A 16,439-nucleotide genomic window follows, 5' to 3' on the forward strand; every position below is an offset into this window, starting at 1 on the left:
TTTGCCTATTGAGCCATTTCTATATGTGACCTGAGAAGGGATTCTGTCAGATACCTACTCTACCTAGGAGACTACACACTAGCAAGGGTGATATACACCTAGAAGGACTCATATTTTTTCGTACATTTAATGCTACTTTTCGCTGCACCTCATAATCTAGACAACTCTTAATGTCTTTATCTAATACTACATTGATATAAAAGATATATGGTTTATGAAGTGTGCTTCTACACACTCCATTTATACTTTATTACAGTATTTATTGGAGAAGGCACCATATTAAAGTAAAATCCTACAGTTATGCCAACACACCCAAGAATCTTAGCAGTTTGAATCTTCTTCTCAGGGAGCAGCAACAACGTCTTGACAAACTTAAAATTAAACTATATCCTTTTTGAAACTGTAATTACTTTTCTCTTAAGTATTTCAGAATTAATGAACAAGAAAAATTAGGAGACAAAATATAATATTGAAGAACATTAAATAATCAAGTACTTTAAACTATAAATATTGAAATAAATTATGTCACACACAGTATAAAATAATAAGTAAAAATCATTTGCTCAACCTTTCATTGTTTAGCGGATCACTTGTAGAATTTAATTGAAAGGTCCAAATGTGTGAGCACATGCAAAACTGAATTACTGGGACAATAAATTAACACAGCACTTAGCAAAGGAGGATAAGCTTCATGTGTGTGGTCGTATTGTCTGTGTTGCTTTCTTGAAGGCCTCTTTGACATCTTTGTTTCTCAGGCTATAGATGAGAGGGTTGAGCAACGGATTAACCACAGTGTAGAAGAGGGCAGCCACTTTGTCCTTTTCTAGAGAGTAGGTTGAACTAGGCCTCGAATACATAAAAAGCAAGGAGCCATAGAATAGCATGACAGAGACCAGGTGAGAGGCACAGGTGGAGAATGCCTTGCGTCTTCCTGAGGCTGAGCGGATCCTCAAGATAGCCAGGAGGATGTTGAAATAGGAAATGAGGATTGCTAGAATGCTGGAGAGCACAGTGAAGCCCACCACACCCAGGAGGATCTTTTCATAGACACGGGTGTCTGTACAGGACATTTTTACCAATGGTGGTGCATCACAAAAGAAGTGATCAATAATATTTTTACCACAGAAAGTTAGCCGGAATGTGTTAGCAGTATGGGCTATGGCATTCAAAAATCCTCCTATGTAACAGCCAGCCACCAGCCCAGTACAGAGAGAAGTAGACATGATGCTTGAATAGAGCAATGGGCTACAAATTGCTGCATGGCGGTCATAGGCCATGGCTGCCAGCAGGTAGCACTCAGTGTAGGCTACAACACAGGAGAAGAATAGCTGAGCCCCACATCCAGCCAAGGAGATGCGTTTGTCTTCTGAGATACAAGTGGCCAATATCTTTGGTGTATATACAGAAGTATACCAGAAATCCAAAAATGATAGATTGCTGATGAAAAAGTACATAGGTGTATGTAGTCTAGAATCAATACGAATTAAGACTACCAATGTCATGTTCCCTGATAGTGTCAACAAGTAGATGGTTAGAAATATTCCAAATAGAATCAGCTGCCAGCGGGGGTTTGCTGAGAAGCCCACCAGGATGAATTCAGTAAGGACGGTTCTATTGTCCACCTCCATGTCCCCAGAGGAGAGCCTGGTCATCAATAAACATTGAATTATGATAACAAACATACCAGGTAGTTCAGAAATTACTAGAAAGCCTAACAGATTTTAGTTACTATATTTAATTACAAAACTTTAGTCTGTCACTTTGAAAGATCCTTGCAACTGTGGTATGAATGACTTTAAAATTAGGGATTTTATATAGTAGCTTTAATACAGGGCCTGAAATAGATAAGAGAAATAACTTATAGAATTGTTCAATAAACAACTGGCCTCCTTTCTGATTACATAAAGAATACATACATTAAAATGCCCAGAAGAAAGTTTGATCAGTAGTCACCACTCCTAAAACTGAAGTATGGTGAGCTGGACATGGTCTCACAGGCTTATACACAAGTTACTGAGACAAGAGCATCCTAAATTCAGGTTAATTTTAAGCTTTCACAGTATCTCCAACAGAATATTCACACACACATTTAGTATTCTTCCATAATTAATTGAGAATTTCTCATGCGTCAAGAGTTAAACATTTATACACATTATTCCTTCTGCTAGTGCAACAAATTGAAGTAACACATATATGTATCATATAGCAGGTTCTACATTGAACTCTATGATTTAATTTTATTTTCATAATTCTCTTCATCTTTGCATAGCTCAAGTGACATTTCCTACTTCATAATGTAATTGGTGAAACCCACAGGTGTAGAATGTAAGCAACCAGTCCCACAGCCAAGTCATCAGCAAAACAGATATTTAAGTCTCGAATCAGCTTACCCAGGACTGTGTGCTGAGAAACTAGCTCAGACTAAGAAAATAAAAAAATTCAGTATGCTACTGTGCCATAGACTACAGACAACTTTAATGACTGTTTCAAACACTAGGAAAATATTTTGTACATTCTCCCATGCAAGAGTAATTAATGGGGCTAGTGAGATATCTCATTAGGAGAAGGATCTTGCAGCCAAGATCGACAACCTGACTTTGATTATCAGGACCCACTTGGTAGGAAGAGAGACGTGATTCTTTTCCAAATTGTCCTCTGACCTCCACATTTTACACACACACACACACACACACACACACACACACACACACACACCACCTGTAATAGAAATGTAAATAAAATGAAAATAAAGGAAAATACGAATACTTGAGGACATGATAGTGTTACATTTAATCCAGTTATAATGTTCCACACTGTATCTGAATAGCAGTGCTACATAAATTTGCAGTTTTTAATAAGTTTTTTTTGGTGGGGGGATTCCAGTAAAAATTAATTTAAATTTGAAATAGTGGGGAAAGCAGAAAGCAGGATAGGAAGAAGGACGGCAGGATGGGAAGATGGAAAGAAGGAAGGAAGGGAGGAAGGGAGAGAGGGAGGGAGGGAGGGAGGGAGGGAGGGAGGGAGGGAGGAAGGGAGGGAGGGAGGAGAGGGAGAAAGAAAAGAAGGGAGGAAGAAGAATGGATGGGTAAAAATGAGCCAGGGAGATGGAAAGAGGGAAGGAAGGAAACCATGGTCTCAAAGACCCTTGTGTGTCCTGTATGATTATTTACTTTACCCCTGTTCTTGCAAATTTCGTCTGTGGTTACTCTAAAGCTATAATCCATTTACAAACTAAAACTACATACTTGTCACTTTATTCCAGCGCATGTGAGATACAGAAGCATTTGTCAGGCATTTTCTTATGTAGCAGATACTAAACACTAGGAAGAACTTTTTATTTTATTTTTTGCTTGTAATATATTGAGGGACTATGAACCATGAAGTTAGAAAGTTGCTCTCACAAAAATTCTAAGAATTCTAGTTAAGGGAGCCAGTTTAGGGTGGGCAAGAGACTTGACCCTAGAGGGGCTCCCTAGTGCCCAAGATGAGGTTCCCAGTTAGTTCCTTGGGCAGCTGAGGATTGGGAACCTGAAATGACCCTATCCTAGAGCAATACTGACGAATATCTTGCATATCATCATAGAATCTTCATCTGGTGATGGATAGAGATAGAGACAGAGACCCACACAGGAGCACTGGACTGAGCTCCCAAGGTCCCAAGGAGGAGCAGAAGGAGGGAGAACATGAGCAAAGAATTCGGGACCACGAGGCGTGCATCCACCCACTGAGACAGTGGAGCTGATCTACGGGGAGCTCACCAAGGCCAGCTGGACTGTGACCGAAAAAGCATGGGATAAAACCGGACTCTCTGAACATGGCGAACAATGAGGGCTGATGAGACACCAAGGACAATGGCAGGGGCTTTTGATCCTACTTAATGTGCTGGCTTTGTGGGAGCCTAGCCAGTTTGGATGTTCACCTTCCTAGATATGGACGGAGGGGGGAGGACCTAGGACTTACCACAGGGCAGGGAACCCGGACTGCTCTGTGGACTGGAGGGGGGGGGGGGAGAGGAGTGGGGGGAGGGGGAGAAGGGTGGGAGGAGGGGGAGAAGGGTGGGAGGAGGGGAAGGGAAATGGGAGGCTGGGAGGAGGTGGAAACTTGTTTTTTGTTTATGTTTTTTTTCTTCTTTTCGCAATAAAAAAAAAATTTTAAAAAAAAAAAGATTCCAGAAGGATATAATATTACCTAAAGAAACAAGAAGTCCAAAACTCTAGAAATGACAGAGAAATCTCATACCAAAAGTTCCTCTATATCATTGGGGCATCCATCCATCTTTGGCCTACAATCCCATAGTTTCTAGCAGACATTTTTATGAAGCAGGATTTTCAAAAGACAGCTCAGTCTTTTTCTGCTGTGTCCTGTAGAATGTCTCGCAGACTCTTTCATGAGTCAGGAACCCTGAAAGATCATCTCACATTTAGGCAAGTTCAGCAGTCCTCTCTCTGCGGGTTCTTTGTTTCCAGTTTATGCATCAGTCCAGGCAAGAGCAGTTTCTTGCCCAAACGGCTAACCAACTCCATAAGGAGCCTCTTCAATGCCCATCTCCTTCTTGAAGTAGACTGGTGCTGCCAGGAGCAGACGTGTCTCATTGTCATGAAAAGCCCTAAGTTATTAAAATATTTTAAATGCCAAAAAAGAAAGCAACTGGCTGGCTAAATCTTAGATGCACAGTTAGAGTAAGTAATATATACAACACAAGTAACACTTTTCTTTTTGAAATTTACCAGCATACTAACAGACAACTCGAGCTATGGGGAGAACATGTATGGGCTACAGCATCTCTGGATGTGAAGAGTTGAGGGATCTGTACAGTGGGTGAGGTATGTTGGGGCCCTCTGCTTTTTTTGTTCTTAATGATGAATTGTATTATGGTTCAGTATTGATTCTAAGAGCAAGGACTAATAGATTCCCAGTATTTTGTTTCTTCTCTATACAGTAGTCATGTAGCTTTACATACTATGTCTTCTCTGCTAAATCTCCATTACACTTCAGTTATCAGATTAAAACATTCTAGAGAAAAAAAAATTCTAAGAATTCCCCAAATCACAACCAAGATAAGAACCACAATGAGGAGATTTTTATTTCTAGCTGCTAATGCAGAATGACAATCTAGAAACTTATAGAGGTTGCTGATGGGCTTCAATTTTCAAATATTCTTCTTTGAGCAAAGCCTGTCACTATTATCACTAGGAGGGTGCACTGGAGACCTTTGGTCTTATCTGTCCTTTTCACACTGAGGAGGCAAGACACTTGGTGTTTTCCACTAAACATAGAATTTAACTGATGCATTGTGAATGTAAAGCTAGTCTGCTTCTCTCACTACTGCTAAGCTATGCTTTGCCCCCATTAGCATACATGGTGCAAGCACTTGAATTCTACCCTTGAGGTTCTGTCAGCAGGCTGTAACTTATCTTGAGACTATCACTCTCACCAGTTCTCCCTTATTTGGGAAGCAAACATACTTGGCACATCTGATTTGTCCATGACGTACAACATGGAACAGATGTTCTGCAGTGCCCAGCTCTCTTTGTCTTGCTCCGTACCAAGGATTTGTTGTTCTGAACATTCCCTTATTACAGGACTTTATATCCTAACACTCTCCATAACCTCCCATTCTGCTTCAACCTCTTTTCTTTCCCTTAGTCAAACATGGCATTCATGTGCAATATCAAAAAATTTTACCAGAGCATTTCCTGTCCCTGTAACACTAACAGACGGACATCTTCATGGTTAATATACCATTCTCTTTTTAAGTGCCTTCAAAATGTCTTTTTCTGACTATGGCCCATCACTAATCACTTATAAACATGTTTAATCTCTCTCATCGATAATTTTCATCCATATGACTCTGCTAAGTTGCTGCTCTATTGATCACTACGTTGAAATATTATATGCCAACTCCCATCTTTTTATAATATATTCATTACCTGTTTCTCTTAACAAAAATGCAGCTTCCATTGAACAAAAATATTTCTCTGCGAATTGCTTCTATACTGTGGCATTGGGAACACTTTATGAAGTAAATAAAGAGATGCATGATCATATTTCTTGAACTTGTATTTCCCAAATGATTGCTTATTTCTAATAGACAAAATGTTTAGATCTAAAATTTCGAACAGTATTGCCATCAGATGTCAGGAGACTAAGTGAAAATTCATGCCCAGAATCTCAAATCCATTTTAAATTTTAGGTAACTTACTGATTACGCATGTTTACACAAATACAATGCACAGAAAATGTCAGAACCACTCATAATACAGCACACAGACAGAATGGTTTTAAAACAGTGTGTGTGTGTGTGTGTGTGTGTGTGTGTGTGTGTGTGTGTCCTGTGCCAAGTTTCTTCAATGGAGCAGGAAAACAAACTGTTTAAGAGTATCTCTCTGGCATCGAAACACCAGTTCTAAGAAGGGGAAAAAGTACATGCTACAGACTGAAATACCGAGAGTATTGCAAACAATGGACTTGAAAGCAATTCACACATTCTAATGTTTAACTGTTTAATTAAATACATGATGCTTCAATACAAATATCAAACATGTACCCAAATTTTGTAAGAACATAGACTATTAAGTGAAATGTGTATGCTTGCATATCTCTCTCTCTCTCTCTCTCTCTCTCTCTCTCTCTCTCTCTCTCTCTGTGTGTGTGTGTGTGTGTGTGTGTGTGTGTGTGTATGTGTGTGTGTGTGTGTGTGTGTGTACATCTGTATTCATATTCAGCATAGCAGTGATCTTTGGGTGACCAAGCCAGAGTGTACACAGTTTTCTCCTGTTTATTGTAGCTGAAGTCCCAACAAGAAAAAGTTGCTTAGGTTTCCCTCATCTCAGCTACTTACCCTTTGTCTGCAAAGACAGTTCTTGGAAGTCACACAATTTTCTTTCTTTTGATATTTTGGTCTGTCTTTGTTTGACCCAATATTTATTTCCTCAATTGCCCATTGAGGGCAATTACATCTACATAGTAACCAGAAATAGATTTCTTCTACATAGTAATCAGAAATATAGACTTCACTCTCCAAAGACACAATTAGAGTTCACTTAGAGTTTTGGGATAATGCATTAATTAGGGTATAATCAAAGGAGTAGTGCTTTGTTACAAGCTGAGAGTATACAAATAAGTCATAACATAAACACACAATGTCTGAGGATAGAACTTTTCCAATTTATGCTACTCAGAGTTTTCTACACTATGTCATTGTTCCAATATTTTTATTGCCATATTCTTTCCTTCTAGTATAGACTACCACATCTCTCTGTAGTTTTAGAAATTGATTTATGTCTCCCCTAGTTAATATTTTAAAGGCTTGACTGTCCAGTGCCTTAGATTGTAAGTTATTCTGAGACATGGCCTTTAGAGTGGTGGTTAAGATCAAAGGAGAAAGTGAGTGGACTCTCACCCAATGACGTGATGTGCAAAAAGACATGAGAGACATTAGTAAACAGAGAGGTCTCTTATGGAAACGGAATAGAGGAGTCGCCTTCAAGGTGGGCAGGGAACCCTCAGAATAAACCAGCTCTATCAACCTTTTGAACTTGGACTTTGAGCCCTCAGAACTCTGAGAAAATAAATGCTTGTTTAGTCTGCCTAGTGTGTGGTATTTCCTTATGGAGTTCCTAACAAATTAATATGCTTGATTATCTGTACTAAAACTTTTATGGTAGAAAATGACACATTTTATATATAAAAGTCACCTCAAATTAGTAATATGTTATTTCACAGTGAATCTTCCCTTAATTTTAACTAATATACAAAAACAGAATAAAGAAGCATGTTATATACGTTTAGAGTTGAGAGAGGAAAAGAAAGAGAGAAATGGAGAGAAAGGGAGACAGAATATTAACAAAAAATATGTGGTCTTTAGATTTGAGTATATAACCTGTAGTAACTGAAGAAGCTAGAGAGTAAAGGGGAATTGTTGCAAGGTTGGGAAGCTACAAAGAGGGAAATAGCAGGTACAAATGATTTATCTGAAGGAATAAAATGTCAAAAGGTGGGAGCTTTTTAAGGGAAGGGAAAGAGATAAAAATAGAAGAAATGAAGAAGGTAAAATAATAGCAGGGATATCTTAAAATGTTATGAGGAATCCTGCTATTGAATATCTTTCTGAAATACTTATAATATATGTAGATCCATGTCTGTGTATAATACTCATGTATAAAAGATATGTTCCTATCTGGGCTGAGAGTGATCTTCCCAGGAGCAGCAGACCATCTAACAAAAGCCCCAACACCAAGCATGAGATGATCTTTCTTGAGTTGTTATTGGTAAGAGTTGTCACAGAGACTTCCAATACATTATAGGCTACTACTGTTGGTTTTCTTAGACCCCAGAGGTAGAAGGAAATTTTCTATGGCTAAGGACACCATGGACTTCAGACATAGGACACAAAAGGACCAAGATATGGTCCAAAGGCCTCTTCTCTGGAGACTAGCTTTTATAGTACCAGAAGATACTATATAAACTCCCATAGGTGGGAATCAACCTATAACCCTACCCTGCTAGGAAGCATGTGAATCACAAGAACAAACAACATGGCATAATAACCCAAAGGATACAGCTGAGCCATGCATAACTTTGTGGCAACCAACAACTCTGGTTGAACTTAAAGTCATCTCAACAAGAGGGAAACCATGCCTGGTACTAGAAAGGTTTCCAACTACCTGGGACTAGTGAAGTCTTGAGTCTTTAAGGAGAACATACAGCAATTTTCCTATACTAGTATGTTTAAACCTGCATTCTAAATATTTCTCATTATACAACACCCCTCAAAATGGAAATTATTTTGGAACAGACAAAGACCTTCACAGAAAGTCATGACTCATCAAAATTCAGAGGTGAGAAGGTTAGTCTCTATCTGATACTTATCCAACTGATACATCAACAGCACAACTCCTGAACTCCAAAACTTGCGGATCTTTCAGAAAGAGGAAGCATAAAGATTGTGAGAGCCAGAGGATCAGAGGCTTTGTTGTGAGATTGTGTCTCCTAGTAATATCAGAAGCCACAGACATAAGATCTCATCAGTTTGATTGCCTACATATGAACTGAACTAGGATGACAACAATATACAAGCTGAGGTGAACAGGTGAAAGATCATGAAGATCTTACCTAGAGAACTACAGGTAATTAAGGAATTCTGAGACTGGAGAAATAATATTACCAAAGGAAGGGCACACAAGTTGGTTATCCAATACCAAATAGTCAGTCCTGAAAAAGACTGAACAGTTTGTACTTATATATTTAAGATTATCTGCCTATCATCGATCTATCTATCTATCTATCTAATAAGTGGGAGATAAACACATGTGAAATAAAATAAGATGGCAGGCCTGACTACTGAGGGTTAAAGAATTCAGTGGATGTAGAGTTAGAGAAATGTGGAAGAAGAAAAAGTAGTAATTGGATTTGCTAAAACTAAAGAGTCCTGAAAAGGTCTTATAGAAACACACTAGGTAATCAGCTAGTTTCAACATGCAACTAAAAAAAAAAAATGTTTGAATAAAACTATCCAGCAAAGGTGGAAAAAGATACACATAGTTACTTGGGTCAATTAAACAAAAACCACGGTACAAGGGACTGAATACCACCCTATGACTAATTAGTCAGGGAGGTCCCAGTGATTCCCAAAGCATCACAGACTATTCCCATCACTCAGGAACTTGATTTGATTCCATTGACCAATATGTCTGTTTTTATGCCAATACCATGCTATTTTTATTACTATAGCTCCATAGTATAGTTTGATACAATACTTGTATCTTGAAGTCAGGGATGGTGATACCTCTGGAAATTCCTTTGTTGTGCACGATTGTTTTAGCTATCTTGTTTTTTGTTTGTTTGTTTGTTTTTCCATATGAAGTTGGGTATTTTTTGAGGTCTATTAAGAATTGTGTTGGAATTTTGATGGGGATTACATTGACTCTGTAGATTGCTTTTGGTAGGATTGCCATTTTTACTTGTTAATCCTACTGATGCATGAGCATGGGAGATTTTCCACTTTCTGTTATCTTCTTCAATTTCTTTCTTAACAGACTTAATGTTCTTGTCATACAGTTCTTTCATTTGTTTGGTTTGAATCACGCCAATGTATTTTATTTTATTTGCGGCTATTGTAAAGGGTGTTGTTTCTCCGATTTCTTACTCAGCCCCATTTATCATTTGTATATAGGAGGGCAACAGATTTTTTTGAGTTAATCTGGTATCCAGCCACATCACTGAATATGTTTATGAGCTGTGGAAATTCTCTGGTAGAATTTTTGAGATCACTTATTTATGCTATCATATAATCTGCAAATAGTGAAAATTTGGCTTCTTCTTTTCCAATTTGTATTTCCTTGATCTCCTTTTGTTGTCTTATAGCTCTAGCTAGTACTTCAAGTATTGTACTGAATAAATGTAGAGAGAGTGGACAGCCTTTTCTTGTTCCTGATTTTAGTGGAATCATTTTGAGTTTCTCTGCATTTAATTTGATGTTGGCTGTCGGCTTGCTGCTTATTGTTTTTATTATGTTTAGGTATGTTCCTTATATTCCTGATCTCTTTAAGACCTTTATCATGAAGGGGTGTTGGATTTTGCCAAAGGCTTTTTTAGCTCTACTGAAATGATAATGGGTTTTTTCTTTCAGTTTGTTTATATGGTGGATTGTAGTAACAGATTTTCATAGTTAGACCATCTCTGCATCTCTGGGGTGAAGCCTACTTGGTCACGGTGGGTGACTTTCTTGGTATGTTCTTGGATTTGGATTGCCAGTATTTTATTGAGTATTTTTAAACCAATGTTCATGAGGGAGATTGGTCTACAATTTTCTTAGTTGAGTCTTTGTGTGGTTATCAGGATAACTGTGGCCTCATATAAAGAACTTGGCAAAGTTCCTTCTGTTTCTATGGTTTGGAACAATTTGAGGAGTATTGGATTTAGACCTTCTTTGAAATGCTGATAGAATTCTGCACTGAAACCTTATGGCCCTGGGATTTCTGGTTTGGAAATTTTTAACATCTGTTTCTGTTTCCTTAGGGCTTATAGGTCGATTTAAATTGTTTTTATGGTCTTGATTTATTTTTCATATATGGTACCTATTAAGAAACTTGTTCAATTTTTTAGGTTTTCCAATTTCGTGGAGTACAGAGTTTTGAATTATGACCTTGTTGATTTTCTCAAATAACCAACTCTTTGTTTCATTGAATCTTTGTATTGTTCTCTTGGTTTCTTATTTATTTACTTTAGCCAGGAATTTGATTATTTCCTGCCATCTACTTTTCCTGGGTTAATTTGCTTCTTTTGTTCTAGAGCTTTCAGGTGTGCTGTTTAGTCACTAGTGTAGGATTTCTCTAAATTCTTTATGTAGGCACTTAGTGCTTTGAACTTTCCTCTTGGCACTGCTTTCACAGTGTCCTATAAGTTTGGGAATATTGTGTATTCATTTTCCTTGAATTCTAGGAAGTCTTTAATTTCTTTATTTCTTCTTTAACCCTGTAGTGGTTCAGTAGAGATTTGTTCAGTTTCCACGAGTTTGTATCCTTTATGAAGTTTTTCTTGTTGACCTCTAACTCTAACCCATGGTGATATGTAAGATAAAAGGTGTTATTCCAGTTTTTTGTATCTGTCGAGATTTGCTATATGACTGGGTATGAGATCCGTTTTAGAGGTACTGAGAAAGAAGTTATATTCTTTTGTATTGGGGTGAAATGTGCTGTAGATGACTGTTAGGTCCATTTTAGCCATAATATCTGTTAGTTCCCTTATGTTTCTTTGTTAAGTTTATGTCTGGCAGGCCTGTCCATTTGTAGTCTCTCACTATTAATTTGTGGAACTTGATATATGGTTTAAACTTTTGTAATGCTTCTCTTACAAATGTGTATATTTATGTTTTAAAAAGATCTTCTATGATGATATGCAAGATATTCGTCAGTATTGCTATAGGATAGGGTCATTTCAGGTTCCCTATCCCCAGCTGCCCAAGGAATTAACTGGGGACCTCGGCTTGGGCACCTGGGAGCCACTCTAGGTTCAAGTCTCTTGCCAACCCTAAGGTGGCTCCCTTAACTAAGAATTGTGCTTCCGTGCTCCCCTATCCAACCTTCCTTTATCCCAATCCTCCTTTTCCCCCAAGTTCCCCCCTTCCTCCCCTTCTCCCATTTCTCTCCCCATCTCCCCTTACCCCCATCCCACCCCACCTCCAAGATCTCAATTTTCTCCCCGGCAACTTTGTCTACTTCCCATAGCCAAGAGGATAACTATATGTTTTTCCTTTGGTTCACCTTCTTACTTAGCTTCTTTAGGATCACCAATTGTAGACTCCGTGTCCCTTATTTATGGCTAGAAACCAATTATGAGTGAGTACATCCCATATTCATCTTTTTGGGTCTGGGTTACCTCACTCAGGATAGTGTTTTCTATTTCCATCCATGGTGATGGATGGAGATAGAGACAGAGACCCACACAGGAGCACTGGACTGAGCTCCCAAGGTCCTAATGAGGAGCAGAAGGAGGGAGAACATGAGCAAAGAAGTTGGGACCACGAGGGGTGCACCCACCCACTGAGACAGTGGAGCTGATCTATTGGGAGCTCACCAAGGCCAGCTGGACTGTGACTGAAAAAGCATGGGATAAAACTGGACTCTCTGAACATGGTGAACAATGAGAGCTGATGAGACGCCAAGGACAATGGCAAGGGGTTTTGATCCTACATAATGTGCTGGCTTTGCGGGAGCCTAGCCAGTTTGGATATTCACCTTCCTAGATATGGACGGAGAGGGGAGGACCTAGGACTTACCACAGGGCAGGGAACCCTGACTGCTCTTTGGACTGGAGAGGGAGGGGGAAAGGAGTGGGGGGAGGGGGAGAAGGGTGGGAGGAGGGGGAGAAGGATGGGAGGAGGGGGAGAAGGATGGGAGGAGGGGGAGAAGGATGGGAGGAGGGGGAGGGAAATGGGAGGCTGGGAGGAGGTGGAAACTTGTTTTTTTTTTCTCATTTTCTCAATAAAAAAAAAGATCTTCTATTTAATCACAGACTTCATGGAACTAAAAGCCTATTGATATTTCTAAATATTTATTTACACAAAGTAATTGTTACATTGCAAATGTTTAATGAAGTGACAGGTCTCCACTGTTACTGATTTTTGTGTCATACATAGGCTAGGTGATAGTTAACCTGATAGCCAGGGATAATCAACACCTTTTCTGTAGCCTGGTGATGCAGCTCATTTCTCCTCTTGATGTGATGTTCTTACAGTCATTGTTATGTGTCTCTTTACTGGAACACAGATTAGACCTCAAGAATGAGGGGATACAATCAATACTTTTAAGGATAGATAAATAACTCATTTAAAATCCATATTCTGCCTTCTCTCTCCCCATCTCCCCTTTCCCCAACCTCACCCCTACCTCCACCCCCATGCTCCCAACTTTTGCCTGGTGATCTTGTATGCTTCTAACTTCCAGGAGGATCAATTTATGTTTTTCTTTGGGTTCACCTTGTTATTTGGCTTCTCTAGGCTTTATGTCCTTTGTTTATGGCTAGAGTCCACTAATGAGTGAGTATATATCATATTTATCTTTTTGGGTCTGGGTTATCTCACTCAGGATAGTGTTTTCTTTTTTTTTTTTTTGCCAAATGTTAACAACAGTTTTTTGTAATTTTTTTTATTTATTTTTATTTTTTATTAAAAATTTCTGCCTCCTCTCCGCCTCCGCCTCCCATTTCCCTCCCCCTCCCCTTCCCTTTCCAGCCCGAAGAGCAGTCAGGGTTCCCTGCCCTGTGGGAACTCCAAAGGCCTCCCCCCTCCATCCAGGTCTAGGAAGGTGAGCATCCAAACAGCCTAGGCTCCCACAAAGCCAGTACATGTCGTAGGATCAAAACCCAGTGTCATTGTTCTTGGCTTCTCAGCAGCCCTCATTGTCCCATGTTCAGAGAGTCTGGTTTTATCCCATGCTTTTTCAGTCACAGTCCAGCTGGCCTTGGTGGATTCCCAATAGATCAGCCCCATTGTCTCAGTGTGTAGATGCACCCCTCGCAGTCCTGACTTCCTTGCTCATGTTCTATATACATATTAGAGTACTACTCAGCGGTAAAAAACAATGACATCTTGAATTCTGCATGCAAATAGATGGAAATAGAAAACACTATCCTGAGTGAGGTAATCCAGACCCAAAAGGATTAACATGGGATGTACTCACTCATAATTGGTTTCTAGCCATAAATAAAGGACACTGAGCCTATAATTTGTGATCCTAGAGAAGCTAAATAAAAAGGTGAACCCAAAGAAAAACATATAGTTATCCTCCTGGATATTGTAAGTAGACAAGATTTCCAGGCAAAAACTGGGGACTGGGGGTGGGGTGGGATGGGGGAAAGAGGAGATGGGGAGAGAAAAGTGAGAAGGGGAGGATGGGAAGAACTTGGGGGAATGGGATGGTTGGGATAAAGGAAGGGTAGATATGGGAGCAGGGAAGTATATATCTTAATTAAGGGAGCCAATTTTAGAGTTGGCAAGAGACTTGACTCTAGAGGGGTTCCCAGGTGTCCAGGGAGATGTCCCCAGCTAGTTCCTTGGACAGTTCAGGAGAGGGAGCCTGAAATGGCCCTATCCTATAGTCATACTAATGAATATCTTGCATATCATCATAGAACCTTCATCTGGTGATGGAACAAGATAGAGACAGAGACCCACATTCAAGCACCAGACTGAGCTTCCAAGGCCCAAATGAGGAGCAGAAGGATAGTGTTTTCTATTTCCATCCATTTGTATGCAAAATTCAAGATGTCATTGTTTTTTTTTTAACCACTGAGTAGTACTCTAATGTGCATATATTCTACACTTTCTTTATCCATTCTTCCATTGAGGGGCATCTAGGTTGTTTCCAGGTTCTGGCTATTACAAATAATGCTGCTATGAACATTGCCATGCGCTGCACCCCTGGTCTGCGCTCTATGCACTAGAATCCAGGTCACGAGCTTCAGGTAAGGTGCTGGAGGTTGAGAAAACACACACACAGACAGACACATGGACATCTAATCACTGGTACAAAAGCCCTTCTTTAATAGCACCATGCAGGCTTAAATACATAGCCGTCAATGGCCAACAGGTGAAAATCCCACCTCTGATTATTCAGTTAAGGCACAGCTTCTAGTAACTTCAATTAGAAGGCTCTAGCAGGGAAGAGCAGCTGAAGGCCAGGACTCAATTAGTACCAACAAACATAGTTGAACAAATGCTTTTGTAGTATGATTGGACATATCTTGGGTATATTCCCAAGAGTGGTATTGCTAGATCATGAGGTAGGTTGATTCCCAATTTCCTGAGAAACAGCCACACTGATTTCCACAGTGGTTGCAGAAGTTTGCAATCCCACCAGCAATGGATGAGTGTTGCCATTACTCCACATTCTCTCCAGCATAGGCTATCATTGGTGGTTTTGATTTTAGCCATTCTGACAGGTGTAAGATGGTATATCAAAGTTGTTTTGATTTGCCTGTTTAGTTGCTGAGAAATTCCATCTGGACGGGTGAGTGTGTGCTATCCAGGGGCAGACTGTCCCGGAAGAGAGCACAAACCCCCCTCCCCCAGCTCCTTCTGCAGGGCTGTCTTTCTTTCGCAGGACCCAGCACCCCAGTCCCCCTCCCCAACCCTGCCCTGCTGTATGCTAGGAACAGTGCTCAAGAACAGTTTTAAGCTCCTACACTAAGGCTACCCACCCAGAGCGGTGAGTGCCTGCCTACCGGGCAGGCCTCAGGGTCCCCTGCAAGGGAGCCCGTGCACCTCCAGCTCCTGCGCCAGGCTTCCTGGGCTCTTCTGGATACCGCCCCGCCCCTCCCCTTGCTCCATTCATCCTTAGTCCCTGGATCATTGGGCTACCAGCGGCCCTGTTTAGTTGCTGAGGAATCCCATCTGGATGGGAACGGTTCCTGCTTCTACACTGAAGAGATACATCTAGAGAGTCAATCACAGGAGAGACTGGACCAAGACACCAGGCCTCTCCTGGCTCCATTTGAAGGAAGAGATTGGAAGGCGCCAAGGCAAGAATTCCTCCTACAACCTGAAAGGCAACATGACACCACCAGAATCCAGGGATCCCGAAATAAGAAGAATTGTACACCCTACTCCAGAAGAAATCGACTCAAAAGTGAACTATATGAAAATAATAGAGGACCTTAAACAGGAGGTGAAAAACTGCCATAAACAATTAGAGATTACAAACAAAAAGATAGAGGAAATGAATAAATCGCTCAAAGACACGCAAGAAAAACAAGAAAAAGCAATCAAACAGGTTAGGGTTCAAGACTTGAAGAATGAGATGGAAGCAATGAAGAAAACACAAACCGAGGGAAGAATGGAGATGGAAAATCTAGGTAAATGAACAGGAACTACAGAGACAAGTACTAACAACAGATTACAAGAGATAGAAGAAAGAATGTCAGACACTAAAGATACCATA

General features: G+C 40.0%; 1 protein-coding gene across 1 annotated transcript; it reads right to left on the minus strand.

Annotated features, from left to right (window-relative positions):
• Positions 1-689: 689 nt before the first annotated feature.
• Positions 690-1,628, minus strand: LOC121439368 (olfactory receptor 9G4). The gene has a single exon (XM_041639882.1). The coding sequence runs from the start codon at positions 1,626-1,628 to the stop codon at positions 690-692; it is 939 nt and encodes a 312-aa protein (XP_041495816.1).
• Between the last annotated feature and the right edge of the window lie 14,811 nt (positions 1,629-16,439).

Source organism: Microtus oregoni, unplaced genomic scaffold (genome assembly GCF_018167655.1).
Source record: "Microtus oregoni isolate MIOR12 unplaced genomic scaffold, Mior012 000060F_ref0000265, whole genome shotgun sequence".
Classification (NCBI taxonomy): domain Eukaryota; kingdom Metazoa; phylum Chordata; class Mammalia; order Rodentia; family Cricetidae; genus Microtus; species Microtus oregoni.

What these genes read in the sequence shown, in the direction of transcription:
- LOC121439368 (XM_041639882.1), bottom strand. Translation starts at nt 1,628, where the DNA reads ATGGAGGTGGACAATAGAACCGTCCTTACTGAATTCATCCTGGTGGGC.